Source organism: Rhinolophus hipposideros (genome assembly GCF_964194185.1).
Source record: "Rhinolophus hipposideros genome assembly, chromosome: 10".
Taxonomy (NCBI): Eukaryota; Metazoa; Chordata; class Mammalia; order Chiroptera; family Rhinolophidae; genus Rhinolophus; species Rhinolophus hipposideros.
Genome location: NC_138056.1, coordinates 65286207 through 65305451, shown reverse-complemented (window position 1 = coordinate 65305451; position 19245 = coordinate 65286207). Strand labels below are relative to the sequence as shown.

Below are 19245 nucleotides of genomic sequence, written 5' to 3'. Positions count from 1 at the left end.
ACGGAACAGACATAGGTTGATTTATCAGAGGTCACTTTTCTATCCACAGCCTCTTTCCTAGGCCAGGGACTGAGCTATCCCAGTTTCCTTTGCCCAATTACTGTCATTACTCAGTTTTTAAAGGAAACACTACACAAGAAACTACCTCACTTAGGTCTAAAGTTTTGTTCTCCGTCCCTACCTAAGTTTAAAATCCCAATTTCTCCTGGACTATACCCCAATACCTAAGGCTTATTTATACCCAATACCAAGACTCCTAGTAGTGTCCCTGAGGCTTTTGGCTTTAGTTCCCTCCTTACTGCTTAGGTTTAAAATTCATTTTATTTCTGGCATTTGGGTATTTCCCTTTGTTTTTAAGGTAGGTATTATTCATTGTTGTTTATTACTATATGAAACTGCTATTTGTGTATGACACTATTCTGTTTAATATTGCCATCCATCTTTTTTTTCAATATTCCTAGTATGTCTTTGCCAACTTTTTAACCTGTGTCACTCGGTTTCATGTTGGGCTTAAAAAGCATAAATTGTCTTTCCTTTTGAGTTGTTTAACATACATTTGTCATCATACTTGATGTCATCCTATTTTTTATCATTGTATTTTATGCTTTCTAATTTTGTCTCCTTGACTTTTTCTTTATTATATTTCCTATATGAAGTATAGCATATACATCTTCGGAACTGTTTACCTGGCTTACACACCTTTTCCTGGGAATTACCTCCTTACCTCAACATGGTTATATCTACAATATACATATAAACCAGTGAAACATAAATTATAGATTGCAGTATTTGGAAGGGAATTAATATACTCTTAAATACTTTATTGAGCAAACATATATATATATGTGTGTGTGTGTGTGTTGAGCAAACATGTACATGTTATATATATACATGTATATATACATATATACACATATGTACATGTACATATATATACACATATATATGCATATGCTTATGTTCCTTTAGTACTCTCTCACAAAACTGGTCACAGCTGATTGGCCCACAGGGGGCACCCAACTAAAGCTCAGACAAAGGATCTACCTGGGGATTTTTTGGACTTTTGTCTAAGAAGTTGCAGCCAGATTAGTTCGACTTAAAACTCACGATGTTAGTAGCTGTTTCCTGGTGTGTAGAAAAGCTGGTCTGTGGCTAGAAGCAAGAAAAAAAAAAAAGAGATGGAGAGAAAGTGCCGGGCCATGTTTGAGTCCCTGGCTACTAACAGTTTTAAAGTCCACCCGTGTATCTGCCTTCCTGTCCTTGGTTATTCAATCCTACCTTGCATGTTTGTAAACCAAAAAGATTCCTCTTTGCCAAAGCTAGTTCAGAGTGGGAGTTTCTATCACCCACAGCTAAGTTTTTATTAACTCCACTTTGTTTTCTAAGCTTTTATTAAATAAATCTAGTATCATAAAGATACAAAATGACTTTATTCTACCAATGGTTACTATATATTTAAAAACATATAAACACATACATCTCCGAAAGAATTTTCTATGTCAAAATGAAATTTGATATAAAAGTTCATATAGAAATATGGCAAACTTTTACTTCACCCCCTTATTTTCTAGTTTTTTAATTGGAGATTTTGGGGTCAAGATAAATAATTTGCATTATATATTTTAAGAGTTATATTTGGCATAGTTTCTTAGTTTTATAAATATTTACTTTTCATACTAACATGCCTGCTTTCTTAAATTAAAAAACATACTAGGTGACCAAGTGATAGATCTTAAGCTTTCTTTTTCTCCCTGTGAAAAGTATGTGAGTGAACTCTTTGCTTTTTCTTTCCTTCTATTGCCCTCACATCTATGAGGTCATGTACCATCTATGAGGTCATGTGCTATTTATGTTTAAGTTACCACACTACCTAGAAAGATCCTGAAGTGAAAATACTACACAGAAATGAACAATGAAAAGATACTATGTAGAAATGAACAAAATGAAAAGATTAGAAGATTTTTACTTTCCTATGGTGGGGAGAGATACTGTGGGAAATATACCAGGGGTGCTAAAAAAATCTATATATGACTTGTATTCATCTTTTGGTATCGGTACACATTGAGTATTACAATTTTAATACAGTTTTCTCCTTTCTTAAAGTGTGTATACATTTTTTTGGCACTACCTGTATTTCTAAAATAAGAAGCAAACTCAGACAGAAAAAAGTGATACACTAAAAAATAATAATAATGCATGTGTTAGTTTTATTTTTACAAATAGACTTTTCACAGTAAATACTAGATTTAAAATTTTTATCCTCATTCCCCACAATATTCCTGAACATAAATGTTCAAAATTAAATACATTTGGTTAGTTGAATATGGGAGTGTAGAGTGTAAAATGCCTCCGGAAAACTTAGGGTCTATAAAGATAGGCAGTTTCCCTTAAACTTCACTTAATCATCCCTAAAATATGAGCTCCTTTAGGGAGAAGAGAAAACCTATTATTCATAATTGAAACTCCAATGCTATGCACATAATTGGCAGTCAGATGTTTGAATAAACATGTATCTAGGAAAGTCTCCATATAAACTTAAAATACCAATGACAGTTGGCTGAAATCCTTTTCTAACTCTTTACATAGTAAAATTAAGCCTTATCGTAGTAATTCATCCTTCGCCTAACACAGTAAGAGGTTCCCTTACTTTACTATTTGGTGACCTTTAAAAAATCCCAATGCCCAGGACATACTCCATCCCAATTTAAAAAAAAAAAAAAAAGGTCCAAAGAACATTTGGAATGAAAGTCAGAAATCCAAGAAGATCCACAGGTAACTCTAACAAGCAAAGCTTGGAAACTTTCTGGTGACATCTAGAAGCACTAAAAGAATGGAAGACTTTCTATCCACTTCTCAAACCCAGTTTGTCATTCATTCAGAAGACTGAGGCACTTAGAGTCCATTTAACCTAGCAAACCTCAATGCTATCTTGTTAACAAAGAAGTTGGTGGCTGAATTTTTCTATCAGTAATGTATTAGCACAGGTTTGTTGCAGGTTAAAGTAGGAAAACAAAACAAAACAAAACAAAAAAACACCAGAGCACCAGGCCAGGTCTTCGATTTCCCTAGTATCTATCTATCTGTCTTGATAGTTGTCTACCCTTCTTACTATTCCCACTTTTTAGCTCACCATTTAAATGGTGGTTATTTTCCAGAAATTTTATCTCCCTCTATTTTCTCTTTGGAAAACCCCTCCACACTCATAGGGCTTCATCCACTATTAGATCCCTGATGATGCCTGAGTTCCTTAGTGCAATGCTCTCGTTTACACTTCATTTTTATCTCATTCGCTTAACTCATAGGCACGTCAAATTCAACATAACTCAAATCATATTCATTATCTTTCCTTGAAACATTCTATTTTTTGTATAACCTGTCTTAATCACATCATCATTTACCCGCAATAGACACCTTGGATTCAAAGGTTTCTCCATCTTCTTCATTGCCCATATCAAAATATGCATACATTTCTCAGTCTCGTTTTCTGACCCAATTGGCATTGCTTCAATTTAGACTAATTCTAATTCCCTGTTACCAATTGATAAGATTATTTTGTAAGCCTAGGATACCAAATCCTGCTTCATAAGTTTGCCTATGTTTGTGTAAACAATGTGTTTTATGGTGATATCATGGTGAATACCAGCTCCAAATAAAAGCCCTAATCTGAGCCTTAAGAGGGCTTTCCTGGGCAGAAACACTGCACACATATACAGTTCATCGTTGGAAGAAAGAAGTTTGTTTCTGTGTGACCTCCACGAGGGAGAACTTTAGAAACCTGCATCTAGATTTCTCCAGATTCCACTGTAGTGAACCACTGCAGTAATTAGAACCACTTCTGAATATTGCCTTTAGTTAATCTCCAACTATGGAGGTGGTCCTTAAATCCTAGAGTGCAAAAAATTCACTGATGTCTTCAGATTCCATATTGCAACTAAATTTTAAAAAACTACCATTTGCCAAGTTTTGGTGTAGTATCCAAAAATATCCACAAATAGTTAGAAAGGCTATTAAAATATTACTCCTTTTTCAACTATGTATCTCTGTAAGGTCAGATTTTTTTCACATACGTAAAATCAAAACAACTTACCACTACAAAAGGGATGCAAAAGTAGATATGTGAATCAAGCTCTCTTCTATTAAGTCAGAAATACAACGTTACTCTTGTACTATATGTTTTGTTGTCAAATAAAACAATGTCACTCTTTGTACTGTATTTTTTTTTAATTTGGAAAATAGTTACTCTTCATTGAAACATTTATGTAAACATACATGTAAACATATAATGGGTTTATTAGGGTTTCCTGCACCAAAAAATTTGAAAACCAATGTTTTGGGAAAACTGATGGGCAGTAAAATGTTATCAGTACCTAACACAATAGCTATAACTTGACTTCTCTGACTGGTCACAATAATGCTGAGCTTTCTATAGGTGTGACACAAATTTGTGATAGATACGAGTATGCTAAGATGTTTTCTTTGTCAGCTCTGAGGGGGGACCAAGAGCAAAGGGCTCTAAAGACATTAATACATTTTTGAAGGCAGTAATAATTTCCAATTTCTCACTCATTTCTAACTAAAGTTCAAATTGAATATGAGAATTATAAGCAACAGTTTAATTATCTCTTTCTATGGCATTAGTCTAATTATATTTTCAAGGTGATTATCAGATACCGTGTTTCCCCAAAAAAACGACTCGGTCTTAATACATTAAGGTTTGCTCCAAAAGACACATTAGGGCTTATGTTCAGGGGATGTCATCCTGAAAAATCATGCTAGGACTTATTTTCCGGTTAGGTCTTATTTTCAGGGAAACAGCAGCAATGTGGAATGGTATTTTATCAATGAAAATATATTAAACTGCAACGAATCTAAAGAATAACAAGTCTCCCCTCACCCAAAGCATTAGTGAGAAAAAAGCATTTACTGTGTGTAAAAAAGAAAAGTTTATCATAGGAGTTTATCATTCAAAATAAGACTTATTCATTCAATAAATATTTGAAAGTTCACTGAACAAACCAGGGAAAAAGTGGAAAGAGAAAAACGGTTTGATATTACACTTGTTAAAGTAATCACCTTGAGATATTTCTTCATCTATAAATTTTGAATATACCTAACCTTATACAATTTTTTTCTGTGAAGATTAAATGAAATGTATTTGCTCTATCTGGAATGCTACTGCACTTCAGTTTGTTTTTCCTTTTTTAGTTGTGTTTAATCAATAGTTCTTTGACAATTATATTTATTAACAATTCTTTAGACAAAAGAAGTGTTATATTTTAGCCACATATGGGATTAAACAGGGGTTTGTAAATTAGTTTAGGAATATTTTTACTTCAACTGGGAAATGCATTGCAAATATCTTAAGATTAATCTCAGGATGACAGTGTTTTATAAACCGTGGGCTATTTAGTAAAATATTAGGTAGATAATAATATCCAAGTAGAGTTACTAATGTAAATCCTAGCCCAAAATGGGGCCTCAAAAGTGTTTCTGAAATAAATTTCACAAGAAGTCTGGTGTCTTTTAAGAATTTCAATATTAGATATTCAATTTCCTAACCAGAAACTTAGTTATAAGATATTGCGTCTCAAAGATGATGACAAAGAAAATGCTAATTAACTTAATGGTTAATAAAACAATTAAGTGCTACTCATGAGAATACAGTAGTTAATGATTTTGGCAATTTTGTAAAATAACAGAAGTTGCATAACATTCAAACAATTTAACATAGGTCAAAAAACCAAAAGACAAATAACTAAGCCCATAGTGGAGTAAAAATCAGTTAAGTTTTAGTAATATTAAAAAAAGCACAAAATAAAATAACGAAGCAACTAAGTTCTAACAGAAACACAGGTCTAAGAATTAGATATTAATCCTTCCATTACAACATTACATCTAGTTCTATCTTTACATCTATGTAAAGAAACTTCTTTAAAAGTTCAGAGAAAAACAAATTACTAAAGAATAAGAAAAATGAAACAGGGCAGATTTATTCACAAAGCAGAGCCAGCAAATGTTTAGCCCAGTGTTAGCAACAAAGCTAAATTCTACTTGAGTGTCACTAGTGGTTTTAAGGAATATGAGAGAAGGGGAAAGGAGATGAAAAAATATTGTGCAAGACAGTAAATAAGCTTCTTTCATCTTTTCAGAGCATGGTGTTTTTGGTAAGGCAAGTAAAACCTAGCTTATGAAAAATTTAAGACTTGTCATGTAAACCATGGAGACATGTTGAAACTTTAGAGTGGGAGGATGATGGGTACCAGAAATGGTAGGACTATTACTACCTGGGGATGAGAGGGAAACATGGGTAGGGAGATTAGTTAGGAGTGTGTTACTATTACCTATGCAATAGACGATGAGAGCCTGAACCACGGCAATGAGCAGGAAGAGACAAGCAGAGAACCAATAACTTTTGAGGATACTTCAGAAGCAAAACCCTAAATCATGGTTCCTGACTAATGGCTGAGGTGACAGAATAGTCCTTGATGACAAAATGGATTTTTACTTTAGCCTTGATGATTCATTCGGTGGATGACAGACCCTCCAAAAGGCATAATATTTAGAGGAGGTTAAAAACAGGAAGGGGGAAGTACACTTTCCTCCTTTAATTTTAGAATAAATAGAAGACACAATTAAGAGATTTTAAGTAGGGAGTAAACACACAAAAAGACACCTATTTTACTAGACTTTATTACCTCTGCTGTTGCTTTCCGGATAGGCAAATGTAGGCTTACTTGGGGAGCGTCGTAGATCACTATTCAGGAAAGGCTTATCAGGTGGGTATACTACATATGGAGATGAGGAATGGCGAACCATACTTCCATTAGACCTTGATGGTTTGGCTAAGTTGTTCTGAAAAATAAAAATACATAAATTACCTTTCAAAATTTTAAATCCAAACAGCACATAAATATGTATGTATGTACTCGTATGTATGTTCATGACTGAGAATTGGACTGTTCTTATGTTCCACTGACAGAGACAACAGAAAAAAAAGGAGAGACCATATACAAAAGAATTCAACCATTATTTTAAAATAATAAAACTTTTAAAGTGTTTCTTATTTGTCTAAGTATATAGCCATATGCCAGACACTACAAAAAGGAAATAATGTTCACACACTTTGAATCTGCACAGAAATACTTAAATATGGTACTCACAATGAATTTAATATTTTATTCAAAAAATATATACTATAAAATATACATTCAGAAAAATGTTCTTTTTTACAGTATCAGAAACTGCTACAAAATGACTGAATTAATTTATCTGTAATCAACTAAATACTTACTGAATATTTATCAAATGTCCAAAACTCTGTAGTACCCACAGAAAGAAAAAAAGGCATAGTCCTTGCCTCAAAAAATTTACACTTAGTTGGGGCGGAGTGGGGAGGGAAGAAAACAGAAACAATTAAAGCTTATCAAACAACTAAATATAAATCTTTATTTACACCCACACACTGTCTTGTATAGGATTCTGTTCACTTTGGGATTATGCTCCACGTGATAGTTTTCAGTGCGCGGGAGGCTAACTGGGGGGTTGTTTGTTGTAGGTGGCTTCCTGTTGGAAGGCAGACCTAGAGTGGGGGAAGAAATGGAACGACTGAAAACTAAGACGAAGACATGATTGCTAACTGCTCAAAATTCTCAGGCATCCATTTTTCTTATTCAAGTAGCCACAGCAAACTAGGTTTTCGACTCCTACCTTTGGAGAACTATAACTATTTATAAAGCACCAGAATGATCTGTGTCCAGAAAAGTACAAAATAATCACATTGCATCTAAACCTTATTAAAAATCGAAGACTCTATTTCTGTGTTCAAAAACATGCAACTTTCCAGTTGATTTACAAAAGCAAATACAAAACATATATTATGACTCTGAAAACTGAAGGAGAAGGCAAAGAGCTTAGAAGTCTCAAAAGTGGTACTCAAATGATTCAATGCTAGGTCTCCTGTAAAATGGGTGTTCATGTGCAACAGGGACTAACAATTGACATTTTTCAAACTTTTTGGCAAACTGACATCAGTTTTGTAGGTGGATGGAATATGTTTTCAATTCTTAATATGTATAGAGGTTATCTTAAAATGTGTATACATTTTTTGGGCACCCTCTGTATAATCCTGCCAAAGCTCTTGCAAAGCACCATGAGTTACCACATTACAACCATTAAATATGGTTCTTCACAGAGAACTTTAAGTCATACAACCTACTAGAATCCTATCATGTAACAACTACCATGCAAACAATGGTTAGGAAATATCAATATATTTATGAACATAAACAACCTCTAAATTCACTTCTGATTTTCAAAATTTTTATTAGAATTACTGAACATTGCACAGATATTAGAAAAACTGTGCATAACTAATTTAAGGAAAACAAATCATCTTTATTAAATTTATTGCCTCCCAACTCTTACAAAACTATCAGTACAAGATTTGTCAAAAAAAAATTGCCACATATATGTCATCAAAATACTACCTGAGTTGGGCCAGCAAACTATTCAGTCTTTTTATATAAAAATGCACGTTATGAGTTTTTTTTTTTTTTTAGAAAAGCAATTCTAAATATATTCCATTTTCTATGTTAGGCAATTCATTTTAAATGTCAGGGTTTAAGCAATGAAAGTCATCGTTAATATGAATGTGTTGGGTCGGTGTCCTTATTTGCCTCCAGCAGTTTGAAACAAAGAATAAAAGAATATTTAAATCAACCCAAAAGCAAAAGATAGAAAATAAAATGGCTTTGCATAAATTATTTATAAGAACTAATGTGAAATTAAATTAAAACAGAAATGCAAAACTGGTAACTCTTAATTATATACACAAATGTGTCGATTAAAAACAGGAAAGAATAACATGTGGTATACATATAAAATATTATTCAGCCTTTAAAAGGAGGGAAATCCCATCACATGCTACATAATGGATGAATCTTGAGGACATTATGCTTAGTGAAATAAACACATCACAAAAGACAAATATTTTATGATTCCTCTTACATGAAGTCTTTCAAGTAGTCAAATTCGTAGAAACAGAAAGTAGAATCCTGGTTACCAGAGGCTGGGGAGAGGTTGCAAAGGGTAGTTTTTCAATGGATATAGTTTCAGTTTTGCAAGATGAAAAAGTTCTGGAGATCTCTTTCACAACAATGTGAATATACTTAATAGCACTGAACCGTACCCTTAAAAATGGTTCAGATAGTAAAGTTTAGGTAAACACCTAAGACTAATAGAAAAAAAATAGTAATAATTTTTAATAGCCAGAGAAAACAGAGAAAAAGGTATAAACTTTAGGGATTAGAAAACTAGTATTTTTTTAAGGAAAAGGAAGCTCAAAAAAGCTGACTTACCCACCTCTTACCATCCCTCCCCGCCCCACATCCTCACCCCCTGTACAATCACATTCATTCTGGGATTAGCTGAACAATAACTAGTTCTCAAGAGAACCTACAACCTACTTCCACCATTTTTATACACTCTGCCTTCCGTACCCTGAAACAAGGAATGAGCTTTGTATACGTAATGAACCTGTTTCCATTTACCCACTCAAAGTTTTGGTTGCTACTAAAACCCCTCTCTCGTCTGATGCCATCTATTTCTCCCTCCCTTCCAGATCTTTCACATTGCCATTAACTACCAAAAAAACAAACAACAACAAAAAAAAACCTTTTCTTAACTTTAGGACTTCCCACCTTTCCCCTCCCAGCTCCCTCCTCATTTCTCAACTTTTATAACAAAGTCCCTCAAAATAATTAAAATTGCTGCCACTTCTTCATCACCTCTCCAATCAGACTTCAGTTGTCACTTCAGAGAAACAGCTCCCAAGCTCACCAATAACTTTCACATTGCCGAATTCAGTCACCTCCCAGAAGCATGTGATACAGATCACTTCATCCCAACACTTTCTTTAGTGCATGGACCACCACTCTTGTTTTCCTCCTAACACACAGGCCCCTTTCTCAGAATCTCCTTGGCTCTCTTCTTCCTCCTTCTAAATGCTGGAGTTCTCCAAAGCTTCGTCTTTCCACCTCTTCTCTTTTTCACCTTGTACATGGATTCTTTTGATGACCTCACCTACTCTCAGGGCTTTGAAACCCTCTGTTTGCTGATGACTTTCAAGTTTAAACACAGAATCCAGAGTTTTCCCTCTTGGACTCTATACTGAAATCGACCTTCCCACTCGTTATCTCCACTGGGATGTCAATGCGGCACCTCAAACTTAACATGTTTATAACCGAATTCTTGAATCTACTCCCCAAACCTGCTCCTCTCCCAGCATACCACAGTAACTAGCACCACCATTTACCCAGCTGCTCAGGCCAAAACCCTTGAATGGAGTCATTTCTCCATACATCCCACATCCAATCTTTCAGGAAACCTTGTTGGGTCTCTGTCTTCAGAATATAGCAAGAAATTGTCTAACGTCTCATCAAGCCCACTGCTAATTCCCTGGTTCACACCATTGTGATCTTTTGTCTGAACGACCGCATGGCCCCAGCTACTGTTGTCCACATCCCTTTCTGTTCTCCAAATAGTAATCGTTATGATTTTTTTAAAAACGTAAATTAATTCAAGTAATACCCCCTAATCGAAACTTTCCAACAGCTTTCCATCACAGAATAAAATCCAAAACTCTTACCGTGGCTTATAAGGCCCAAATAATGTGACCCAGGCTAACCCTGACCTCATTCCCTACTTCTCTCCCCATCCCCACAACCACTACCACTACTTCCCAGCCACACTAACTTTTGGACTTCTAAAATGCAGTCCACTCCATTGCCATTTGCTATGTTTACTCTCCTTGCAAAGCTCCCTTCCTCATGCTATTCAGTAATTTATTCAAAAGTCTGTCAGTGAGGCTTTCCCTGGTTACCCTATCTAAAGTAGGGTCACTCCATCTCCTCACTCTTTTTTAAAAACATTTACGTAAATTAGAGATAGAGATCTGATCTAGTTATTAATTGCATGCCCTCTGGAATAAAAAAACATATTTAGTTTCTGTCCCTGGTTCTTGGCAGAGATTCAAAAATTCTTGGGAGTTTCTTACGTGATCGGAGAAAGTCTTTATTATGCTTATAATGGGGCCCCCTAGTTTTAAGATGAGGGCTGGTGGCCATAAAAACCAACCAGGTGATTAAAGAGTAATTTCAGCACCACACTCTGACCTCAGTAAGGGAGAGGGGCTAGAGATTGAGTTGTCACCAATGGCCAACGATTTAACCAAGCACACCTACATAATGAAACCTCCATAAAAACTCTTGCACAATGAGAATCCAGAAGCATCTAGATTGGTCGTGGAAGCCCCTATATGTTGTGCCCTTTACCTACATCGTGCCCTAATGTGTTTCTGCCATTTATCTGTCCTTGAATTGTGTTTTTTTAATTAAAAAGCTGTAATCATAAGCATAGTGTTTCCCTGGGTTCTGAGAGTCACTCTAGCAAATTATTAAATGTGAAGAGGGAGAGTCATGGAACTCCTTAATTTACAGTTGGCTGGGCAGAAGTGTAGGTACCTTGGGAACACCTGGGACTTACAGCTGAAGTGAGGTCAGTCTTGTGGCACCTCTTAACCTATGGGGTCCATGCTATCTCCAGGCAGTTAGTGTCAGAAGTGAGCTGAATCGTAGGACACCCCCTTGCATAGGAGAACTGATTATTGGGGATGACTGTTTTTCCAACATAGTCATCTAACAGAGTTCTAATAAAGACACTTCAATGTGATAAATATGCTTAAATCTCTTAAATAAATTAGTTCTATAATTCCCCGGCAAAACAGAAAAACTGCCCATTGTTTATAAAACTGAATTATCCTATTTAATAGTCACTGTAATTCATTGAAAGACAATAAAAGCTTTTGGTTTCTTCTACACCCAACAACAAACAACACGAATGTCACAGGAAGGTGGTGTGTAAAGCGCTAACAGCAGACTTGAAAGCACTATCTTTAGAAATGTTTGCCTGCAAAGCTGGTTCTTGGCTGGTATTTGGGAACTTGAATTTTGAGAAGGTTCCAACTACTGTCACCATGAGCATTAGGGGTCCCCCAAACCAGCCCCAGGTTCACTGACTTGCTAGAAGGACTGACAGGACTCAGCATATAGTTAAACTCATGGCTGTAATTAATTATAGCAAAAGGACACCAAATGAAATCAGCAAGAGGAAAAGAAGCATGGGGTGAAGTAAGTAAAAGAAGGTGCAGGCTGTCAAAATTCCTCTCCAGGTGCACTCATTCAGGGTATGCTTAATTCTTCCTCCAGCAACTAATGACAACTTGTGTGAAGTGTCATCTACCCAGAAAGCTCATTAGACTTAGTGGCCAGGGTTTTCACCGGGGGCTAGTCACATTCCTGACTCCCAAAAAGAAAGCAGGTGTATGTAATCTACATTGTACACACAGTGTACGCGCACAGTAAGTTACTCTTCCCATTTAGGCTTAAATCTTACATATAACTGTAGGAAATTGTTTACTATTAAGTTCACAGGTGCCAACCAAGAGCCAACCTTGCAAACAGGCCTTTCTAAAGATGGTAGGCATTTAGGATGATGGAAAATTTCAAGTGAATTCTTGCCCTCAATGCCGTATCATGCCATCTAATCATAAGCACCTGGAAACTTTGGGCAAGCAAAGGAGCTTCCAAGCAAAATGTTTATGCTTGTTCCACCCAGATACATACTAAATAAAAACAACCCATAAACCTCAAATTTGCATTGGACTTAACAATTCACACTTCCATTATCTGGGTTGATCCTCACAACAAATCCTGACAGGTAAGAAAGCACTTCCACCTTATAGTTCAGGAAGACATACTTGGGTTTACTTTCAGAACACTGCACATGGTATCTTAGATTTGTTAGCACATTGTTTTTTCTAGGCACATTCACATTCTCCTTTAATTATCACAAGAACACTGTGAAGTAAGCATAGCAAACTTTGTCCCCATTTTGTAGGTGAAAAACAGAGGCTAAGAAAACTTAATCCGTTTGCTTAAAGTCTCATAGTACTAAGAAACCCAAGTCCAACTCTTAATCAAGTACTACTTCCATGACCCCAAGCATTCAATAAACATTTTTCCAACTAAAATGATATGATTCTAGGAAAAACTTTTAGGATTAAAGGCTAAATGTTTAATCTGACCACCTTCTTTCCCGGTAGCTTTGGTTGTTAGGGCAAATATTGTACTTAGGAACACGTATGATTCAAATATTTAATTAAAATATTTAACATCTCGTGTATAACACTGTGTTAAGTATAAAGTATGTTTTAAAATGTGCGTTATTTGCCTTTTCAAATGGAGTGTGCAACATGGCTAGAAAAAATCAGGTACATGAAAGTTTAAATACAATTATATAAACCATATCCAACTATACAGAAAATATGAAACAGTGGGGTTTATTCCAGGTATGGAGGACTAGATGACCCTGAAAACATCTTTTAAATGCAGTCCATCCTATTAAAGTGAAAACCCATATGATCAACAAATATAAAAAAGAAAAAAATCAATATTTAGCCATTATTAAAGAACCATTTTCTTATAATAAAATTTACAACAAACCATGGCAACATATTTAATGGTGCACATTCCTTTGAAATTCAGGAACAAGGCAAAGATATTTAGACAGCTTCTAGTTAATGTTATACTTCATTCCCTAGACTGCACATTGAGACAATGGAAAGAAATGAGATGTCAAGATTGAAAAGGAAGAATCCAAACTTCACAGATTATAATCTTTAAATAGAAAACACCAAAGAATCCTCAACTATTACACTTTAGAAATGTTGCTAAGTAAAATGTGAAAGAATTAATAATCCTATATACCAGTTAGAAAATGCAATTTATGAAAACATATTTTAAAAACTACAAATAAATTTAATAAACGATGTCCAAGACCCAAAATTATAAAACTTTACTGAAAAATGTTAAAGTTCCAAAAAATTGGAATGACATCATATGTCCAGGTAGAAGGCTCAATATCCTAAAGACATTAGTTATTCCTAACTTTCAATAAAAATTTCAATAGCAAATTCTAGAATTTCTATTGAAGAACAACAAAGAACCAAGAATAGCTAACATTTCTGTTGAGGAACAAGGAAGAGTTAACCTCTCAGACAAATAAAAAGGAGAATCATTAAGACAAAGAGAGACAGACAAATGCAACAATGGAACGAAGAGCCTAGTAACAGATCCATCACATACGGAAATTAATATAGACAGCTAAAATTGCAGACCATTAGGGAAAGGATGAGTTTTCAAACAGTACTGCTAGAACAATTGTGGATCTTAAATAAAAACATTAAACTGGATACCTATCTTGCAGCACACAAATTAATTTCAAGTAAACTAAGGAATTAAAAGGCCCCAACTTTAAAATTTGTAGATAAAATATATAGAATACCATAGACTACCATCAAAACCTTGGCTGTAAGTAATTTCTTAACCAAAAAGCAATTATCAACAAGAGAAAAGACTAAAATTTATTACATTAAAATTCATAATTCCTATTAATTTAAAGGTATAAAAAGACAAGCCAAAGTGTATTTCGAATACTCTTAACAGACAAGGATTAACATCCAGAATATATAAAGAATGACTATAAATCAGTAAGAAAACCAATTGTGAACAGGCAAAAGACAAGAACAGGCATTTCACATAAGGAAAAACACAAAAGACGAGTAAAGTTGGGGCGGGGGGGAAGGTGCATCTTCACCAATGATCACGGGAGCACAAATGAGAACAAGAATAGGTATCATTTCACACTCACCTTTTAGCAAAAATTTAAAAGTGAGACGATACTATTTGTTAGAGAGGATACAGATTAAAGTGGACTCTTGGTGGGAATGCACATTGGTACAATTGCTTTGGAAAACAATTCATCCATTACCAAATAAAGCCAAAGATGCACATACTCTACGACGCAGAAATTTCATGCACAGGTATATTTGCTGAATTTGCTATTTTTTTCTCTCCTCTTTTTTTAAAAAAAAATTGTGTGTCCTGAGTCACTAAACATATTCCACACTCACTACTGAGCTGTAAATAACAGCTCAACAGGCAGTTTGAAAAATCAGTACCCCAGACCTGTCCCTTTCCACCTTCTTGGACTTGTGACTCCTTTACACTCTTAAAAATTACTGAAGACCCCAAAGAGCTTTTGCTTACGTGGTTACATTTATTGATATTTATCATATTAAAAGTTAAACTGAGAAAATTTAAAGATATTTACTAATTTAAAAATAATAAACCCAAGATGTTATAATTTTTGAGTGAAAAATAACTGTCATCCAAAAAACATTGAGTGAAAAGAATGGCATTATTTTACATTCCGGCAAATCTCTTTAATTCTTGGCTTAAAAGGGTGTTGGATTCTTGCATTTGCTTCTGCATTCACTGGTAGACACACTGTTTTTGTTGATGTATGTGAAGAAAATCTGGTCTCTCACCAAGTGGTTGGGTAAGGAAGTACATTACAGACCGTCCTGAGAAGGTCTCAGAGAACCCCAAAGGTCTTCAAAACACTCTGAGAACTGCTGCTCTAGAAAAATTTTTGCAAGTGTGCAACTTACAGGGATGACCACAACAAGACTGTTTATAATAGCTGGCAAACAAACTAATTAACATCAAATCCTAAAAACCCAAAGCCCATCAAGATACCATACTGTACAGTGTGAACAAAGAGGGACTACGTAACAAACCTGACAAGCTACTGGTGGCCACATGGCAGGCCTGACAAGCTCAGTGACCAAAAGTAACCACACAAGATAGTCTGATCATAAATTCCTAACTGGGCAGGCTCTGGCAGGCAATCACATCGCATGACTATAGCTTCCTTAGCAAAGGTCAATCGTTATCTTAAGTGAATTCTGTCCACTGCTCTTATACATCTAGGATAACACACCTTGGAAATGTCAGAGTAATTTTTTCCTCGACCCCTCAAGGCACAGGAAGAGGCACCACAGCACAAGACCACCAGAACACAAGACCACAGAACCCCTCATTATCTTGTTCCCACCAAACCATCTCTATGTACTGTAAATGTTAATTTTTATCCTGTCTCCACCAATGTAAAAGTATGTTTCTCTATTTTGCTTTTTATTCAATCCTACAGATTTCCCTGCTTTGCTGTCTCCCACCTCCTTAATCTACAACCAATGGATTTCATGTAACCGTCCTTACATCTCCTTTGATTCTAATGTACGGGATAAGCTGCAAAACTGCCATTCTCCGGAGCATGATCTCAATCCATTGAGATTTTGCTTTCAGACATGTCCTCAAAATGTTGGCTGAAATAAACTCTTAAAAAACTTTTCTATAGGCCGGACATTCTTTCGTGGGTAACAGAAATATAAAAGTAACTTTAGGGCCGGCCCCGGTGGCTCAGGCGGTTGGAGCTCCATGCTCCTAACTCCGAAGGCTGCCAGTTCGATTCCAACATGGGCCAGTGGGCTCTCAACCACAAGGTTGGGGGTTCAACTCCTCGATTCGCACAAGGGATGGTAGGCTCCACCCCCTGCAACTAAGATTGAACACAGCACCTTGAGCTGAGCTGCCACTGAGCTCCCGGATGGCTCAGTATTTAAAACGATTGCCAGGTAGTACTACTAAGTATTAATATTATGCATTATTATAATCTCAAAATGTATGGTGGTATGTGTGAAAGCAAGGTGCAAACAGCGGCATGAAAGTATTCATTGTATTATCAAAAATAAATTTTTATATGTTCTATGGTTTAATGTTATAAACTCTATGAAATATTCATAAAACATTTTAAAAGAAATAGGGAACAAGTTGATTAAAGGGCTTGGCTAAAAAGCCAGGGAGACCAATTAGAAGATTAGCTTATTAAGTCCGAAGAGTCCTAGGTGTTGATCATGGTTACTAGGAAAATAAAAGAGGACTGACAGAAAAGACATTCTTCTGTTTGCAAGACTATGCTGCCTGTACTTCTATTTAATACCCTTATGCCCAATCTTTGTTTTCCTGCTACTCTCCACTAATCAGTTGCTACATCCCGATCACTCAACAAATGTTACTGTTACCCACTGTTGCTAAGTCTTGCAGTGAAAGACTACTTAACAGCACAATTCAAATGTATCGCCTATTTCCATGTTGTTCATATTTGAGGTTTATATGGTAGCTGCTCCCTGAAGTCTGTTACTTTGAATCTACCTGTTAAAAAATCCTTGCCTGGTAAAAGCATCTCTATTTACTACAGCTAACTCCATGGGGACTTATTAAAGTTGAGTCAGTATGAAATGTTAATGTTCACAACCCTAAAATCTGAATATGAATACCCTTCTGAGTTCATGGTGTAGTTTTAAAAGCTCTTTGTGTTGTCATATTTTATGGTCATCTGTTTATTAAGCCAAAGTGCTTTGTAAATTCTGTTGGAAATGCCAGCCTTGTTTCTCATAAGACAGTTGGTGTCTGAGCAGGGCTATTTCTTATACACTGATAAACTAAATTTAGTGATTTTTGTTTTGAGACATAGTGACTTACAAATTAGATATTTTGATGTAGCAGGTCAAGTTAATTAAGAAGGTTGGTTATACTTTCATTTGTAAAGGGTCCTAGATAGTCTTAACATATTCTTGACATTTAGAATCCACTTAAAGCTGAGCTTAACATATAAAAAATACTGTGGGGACAAAGCCCCCAAAAAACAGTTTCCAGGCTCTCGGCCTCACATAGAAAGGTGCTGGCTCGGGTAGTAAATGGCCATCAACTGTGATCAGATGGCCAGCAGCTGTGGCTAGTTGGCCGTCAGCTGTAACCCGTAGGCCATTGGCCACTAATATAACGGCTGTGGCTACGCTAACAGAAAGGAATGGGGGCTAGCAAGAAGATGGTGGCTGGCAAGCGTGGACTGCTGTTAGGCAGATTATGTAGATCCTGCTTCCTGTGTCTCCAGCCCAGCCGCCAGCGAGAATATATTGGTTTGACTCCCCTATCTATGGCTCCGTGGGTGTTCCTTTTTGGCCTTACCGTGTCCTGTGTTCTTGGGCGGGGAGTGGGAGCTGAGACCCCGCCAGACGCCCCGCAGGACAAATGGCGCAGCGAGCAGGGTCCCCTGCGTGACAAATACATATGCTTTCCTATTACACACATTGGAGGATTTCTGACCGGGTTACCTTAAAGACTATGTAAGGGTTGACCACATCTCAGCACCACGGCTCAGCTCAATAGTCTCAGCAGAGTGCAGTTCAATTCAACATTTACAGGCATACCTCATTTCCTTGTGCTTCACTTTATTGCACTTCATAGATGTTGCGCTATTTTTCACAAACTGAAAGCAAGACCCTCCCCCAGCAAAAAGATTACTACTTGCTTCATTGCCATGGTCTGGAACCAAACCAGCAATATCTCTGACGTATGCCTGTATAAGAATATACCTTACTCAGTCTCCCAATGATACGTTTTGAGGGCAGTGAAAAGCCCTCTTCTCCCAATTAAGTTTAATTAATCAAGACTCATAAAATCTCATCTACTTATGGACACTTGTTCCTAACAGTCTAATGGTTCCTCTTTTATCTTCTGTTATTGGTCTATTTCCTGATTGAACTCCATGGCTTCATACTTTCTCAAACTTTCCTGACTTCTCTGCAAACGTGTTACTCCCTTTCTGCTGAAACCCTGAAGGTTATTTCTAGCCTATTATCATCTTCACAATAGCCACCAAAAACTGAAACTGAAGAAAAGTGTATCTTTATCAAGGTGACTCTGCTCTGTCTTAATGTTCCCTAAACAGCCCCCATTAGCTTCTATGATATAACTTACCCTGATAGCCTCCTGCTTCTTCTTTCACTATCCTTTTTCCCCATCTTTTACCTACTTTTACAATTCATCCAGTACAACCCCACTCCCATACTACGAATCATCCCAAATTATTTCAAGTTTGCGTACTGTCTTGGCACATTCGCCATATGCCGGTGGTGTTCTTTCCTATTCTGTTTTTGTGACAAGCATTTACAATTCCTTCACCATCCAGCTAGCTCCATCTTCCCTTCTAAGAAACTGTCCCTAGCATACCCAAGCACTGCTAATCACTCTCGCCTAGGTTATTCCAGTATGGTAGCATTTATCAACCTCTACTGTGTCAAAATCTAATTGCGTGTAGTTTCTCGTCAGTGCGTTGCCCTTTCAAGCAGGGACTCCATCCTATTCATCTGTGTAATCTTGGAGCCTTAAAAGCACGCCAGGCACTTGACATTTACTAATCAAGAGATAATGGCTCCAAAGTTGG

General features: G+C 36.2%; 1 protein-coding gene across 2 annotated transcripts in view; it reads right to left on the bottom strand.

The window, feature by feature from the left end:
* Window positions 1–19245, bottom strand: part of CEP57 (centrosomal protein 57) — a 44083-nt gene that overhangs the window by 23926 nt on the left and 912 nt on the right. The window contains exon 2 of one of the 2 annotated variants that reach the window (XM_081061625.1): window positions 6735–6852. In XM_081061625.1, coding sequence (XP_080917751.1) covers window positions 6735–6852 — 118 coding nt within the window. Of the gene's footprint in view, window positions 1–6695; window positions 6853–19245 lie in introns of both variants that reach the window. The other variant, XM_081061624.1, reaches the window with a different exon arrangement.